This window comes from Camellia sinensis, chromosome 7 (assembly GCF_055761805.1).
Source record: "Camellia sinensis isolate YWXY chromosome 7, ASM5576180v1, whole genome shotgun sequence".
Taxonomy (NCBI): domain Eukaryota; kingdom Viridiplantae; phylum Streptophyta; class Magnoliopsida; order Ericales; family Theaceae; genus Camellia; species Camellia sinensis.
The window spans coordinates 162,481,914-162,485,787 of NC_138967.1; the positions used below are offsets into that span (position 1 = coordinate 162,481,914).

The following is a 3,874-nucleotide window of genomic DNA, read 5'->3' on the forward strand; positions in this document are numbered from 1 at the left end:
AGTTGAACACGCAGCCCAAAATTCAAAATTTTCTGAACACGCAGCCCAGATAGATAGTGAACACGCAGCCCACAATTAAACTGAAAGTTGAACACGCAGCCCAAAATTCAAAATTTTCTGAACACGCAGCCCAGATAGATAGTGAACACGCAGCCCACAATTAAACTGAAAGTTGAACACGCAGCCCAAATTTCAAATTTTTTTTGAACACGCAGCCCAGGTAGATAGTGAACACGCAGCCCACAAATTAACTGAAAGTTGAACATGCAGCCCAAATTTCAAAATTCTCTGAACACGCAGCCCAGATAGATAGTGAACACGCAGCCCACAATTAAACTGAAAGTTGAACACGCAGCCCAAAATTCAAATTTTCTGAACACGCAGCCCAGGTAGATGGTGAACACGCAGCCCACAAATAAACTGAAAGTTGAACACGCAGCCCAAAATTCAAAATTTTCTGAACACGCAGCCCAGATAGATAGTGAACACGCAGCCCACAATTAAACTGAAAGTTGAACACGCAGCCCAAAATTCAAAATTTTCTGAACACGCAGCCTAGATAGATAGTGAACACGCAGCCCACAATTAAACTGAAAGTTGAACACGCAGCCCAAAATTCAAAATTTTCTGAACACGCAGCCCAGATAGATAGTGAACACGCAGCCCACAAATTAACTGAAAGTTGAACACGCAGCCCAAATTTCAAAATTCTCTGAACACGTAGCCCAGATAGATAGTGAACACGCAGCCCACAATTAAACTGAAAGTTGAACACGCAGCCCAAAATTCAAATTTTCTGAACACGCAGCCCAGGTAGATGGTGAACACGCAGCCCACAAATAAACTGAAAGTTGAACACGCAGCCCAAAATTCAAAATTTTCTGAACACGCAGCCCAGATAGATAGTGAACACGCAGCCCACAATTAAACTGAAAGTTGAACACGCAGCCCAAAATTCAAAATTTTCTGAACACGCAGCCCAGATAGATAGTGAACACGCAGCCCACAATTAAACTGAAAGTTGAACACGCAGCCCAAAATTCAAAATTTTCTGAACACGCAGCCTAGATAGATAGTGAACACGCAGCCCACAATTAAACTGAAAGTTGATCATACTGAACACACAGTCCGTACACTTCACTTCTGAACACACGACTACTTCATTTTATTTGTATGCAGCTTATTTCACTTCATCGGCACATAGCCGATCCCATTCCATTGGCACGCAGCCCAGTTCATTTCATCGACACACAGCCCATTTCATTTCATCGGCACACAGCCCATTTCATTTCTTCGGCACACAGCCCATTTCATTATCATTGGCATACAGCCCATTTCATCTTATTATTGACACATATATTCATTCTGAATGCAGGGTGGTTCCCGCAGTGTGCGAGGATATGGTTCCACCATGGCGCGGGATTGGTATGCTGAGCTCCCGGAGGGCGTCAGGGATTTGGTAGACTTGGCGGGGTTTGGCCCCTTTTGTGTCGGGTTGTCACGCTGTCCTGCTAGGAGGACCTTGATGGCAGCTCTGGTAGAGAGATGGTGGGACACCACCAATTCCTTTCATTTCTCTGCTACCGGGGACATGACCATGACCCCTTTTGATTTTGCTGTATTGACCGGCCTTGATGTCGGAGGTTGGCCCATTCCCTACGATGAGGATATGGGCGAGTGGGAGGCCGCCTGGATGTATTTGTTGGGGGCTCGCCCACCTGTTGATAGGGTTTCAGGGAGAGTCAGATACACTTGGTTCTCCTCCCATTTCCGGCGGGCGGAGATGGTGCCCGAGACTCCCGAGGAGACGGAGCAGTACGCCCGTGGTTTCCTGATGTTCCTCTTCGGGACTACCCTGTTCGCCGACAGAGTGAACACCATTGGGCTATACCTGCTGAGCGCTCTAGTCGACCTATCACAGGTCCATAGATATGATTGGGGTGGCGCTGGCCTGGCTACCCTTTATTTTTACATGAGCGCGACCTCCCGCGGGCGGGGCGATTTGCTTGGCGGCTACTGGAGAGCTTGGGAGGTACTTTCTGTCCCCTTGATTTACATTTCTGCTCTTCATTACTTGTACATTGCACATACAGCGCACTTTTACAGTCTGCATTTTGCTCTCAGCATTTCGTACTTACATTCTGCACTGTTTTTCTCAGCTATGGGCTTATGTATACTTCCCATCGTTAGCCCCAGAGCTGGAGGTGGTGGGGATTCTCGTGACCCCATATTCATTGATATTTGAGGGCCCGCACCGGGCGAGGCCTCGAGAGACCCTGGTTCGCCTGCGACAGTACTTCGACACTGTGCGACACTCAGAGGTACTTCAGAACTTTCAGTTCTTTTCATTTTCATCTTTGACTTGCTCTGTATATCCTCGTTTTCTTATTGGTTTATACATTCATCATCCGCAGATTACTTGGCAGCCTTGGGCACCCTTGGGTGATGATCTCCTACTTCAGTATACCGGAGCATCAGGCATCTCCCGGTATAGGGTCCTGCTCGAAGGGCCAGTTGGCAGAGTCTGGTTCCTGGGGGAGCGCTTTCTGCGCCAGGTACGGGGGTATCTTTCTCAGGATGTTCCCGCGGTACCCCCAGCTAGTATGCGGACCGCTGACAGGCTCTCTTACTCAGAGGTAGTCGGCGCCATGCTGGGCAGCGATGCTTTGCTATATGTTGCGGAGGGGGACTACGCCACCTATCGTCACATATATTTGATGCCTCCATTGACAGAAGCTCGTATTCCGATGATGAGACCTGCCGGTATGCCATCCTCGGATCAGGCTCGGGCTCGAGCTACAGACATCCCTTCTTCTAGCCGGGCTGGCACATCTAGAGGTGGGAGTAGACCAGCTCCCCCGGCTCCGTCGATTCATCCTCATGTCGGATGGCCAGATATGCCCACTGAGTTGATGGCGTGGCAGTACGGGGCTAGCTCTCCGATTCCGATTCCACTAGAGCCTCTGATGCCCAGTGATCGATACGCCATTGATCCGGACTCACCGCCGGTATGCTCCACTTTTCATTCATCATTCAGATGTTTAGACATTCTTCTGTTTACTGATGATTATGAACTCATTTTTGCAGCCATCGCGAGGGTACATAGAGGAGGTGGTTGGGCTGGTGGCCACACTCGAGGGCATGGTCCTGCGTAGGGAGGCACAGTTGTCCGTTGCAGGCATTCAGGTACCTTTCAGTTTTCCTGGCATTTATCATACTTCTGATGACATGCTGATTTCTACTGCATTGATTGACTATTTGTGTAGAGCACATCTGACACACCCCACTTGTACACTGTATTTACATGCACCCACTTCATGTAGCCTTTGCTTATATCTGTATCCGATGTACATGTTTGGACTGATGTATTTGATTTGAACTCCTTGTTTCCAGATGCCTACATGGTCCGGTCAGCCGCAGGCCAGGCCACCTGGGCCTCATTGGGGAGCTGGGCCATCTGGGCCTTATCAGGGAGCTGGGCCATCCGGGCCTTATCAGGGGGAGGGGTCATCTCGGCCTTCCCGAGGAGTCGGGCCATCTAGGCCTTATCGAGGAGCTCGAGGAGGGCCTGTCCGCAGACGCAGGGCTCATGTTGTGGAGGTGGAGCCTGATGAGGAGGAGGAGGAGGAGGAGGAGGCTACCGACCGTCAGTTCGAGACATCTGTTGAGGAGGGAGGCTCCGGTTTTGGCTCAGGGAACAGAGGCGAGGCTGAGGAGGATCCTGAGGATGACAGCTCCGACTCTGATGATGGTGTTGAGATTGTCCCGCAAAAGAGGACTAGGCGTGTTTCTCGTTCCCGTTCCCGAGGATTTTGATGCTGCTATTTCCTGCTTTATTTTTCTTTTTACTAGTAGTTTGTAGCACTTTGCACAT

General features: G+C 49.7%; 1 protein-coding gene across 1 annotated transcript; it reads left to right on the top strand.

Annotated features, from left to right (window-relative positions):
• The first annotated feature begins 1,591 nt into the window (after positions 1 to 1,591).
• LOC145796254 (protein MAINTENANCE OF MERISTEMS-like) lies at positions 1,592 to 3,155 on the top strand. Its single transcript, XM_082881311.1, has 3 exons — positions 1,592 to 2,032; positions 2,160 to 2,321; positions 2,415 to 3,155. Exons 1-3 carry the CDS (start codon positions 1,592 to 1,594, stop codon positions 3,153 to 3,155), a joined length of 1,344 nt encoding a protein of 447 aa, XP_082737437.1.
• The last annotated feature ends 719 nt before the right edge of the window (positions 3,156 to 3,874 follow it).

Bases quoted from the DNA above. Each gene is read 5' to 3' on its own strand.
- LOC145796254 (XM_082881311.1), top strand. From the start codon at position 1,592: ATGACCATGACCCCTTTTGATTTTGCTGTATTGACCGGCCTTGATGTC. The intron at 2,033-2,159 runs GTACTTTCTGTC...TGTTTTTCTCAG, and splicing joins GCTACTGGAGAGCTTGGGAG to CTATGGGCTTATGTATACTT. The intron at 2,322-2,414 runs GTACTTCAGAAC...CATCATCCGCAG, and splicing joins ACACTGTGCGACACTCAGAG to ATTACTTGGCAGCCTTGGGC.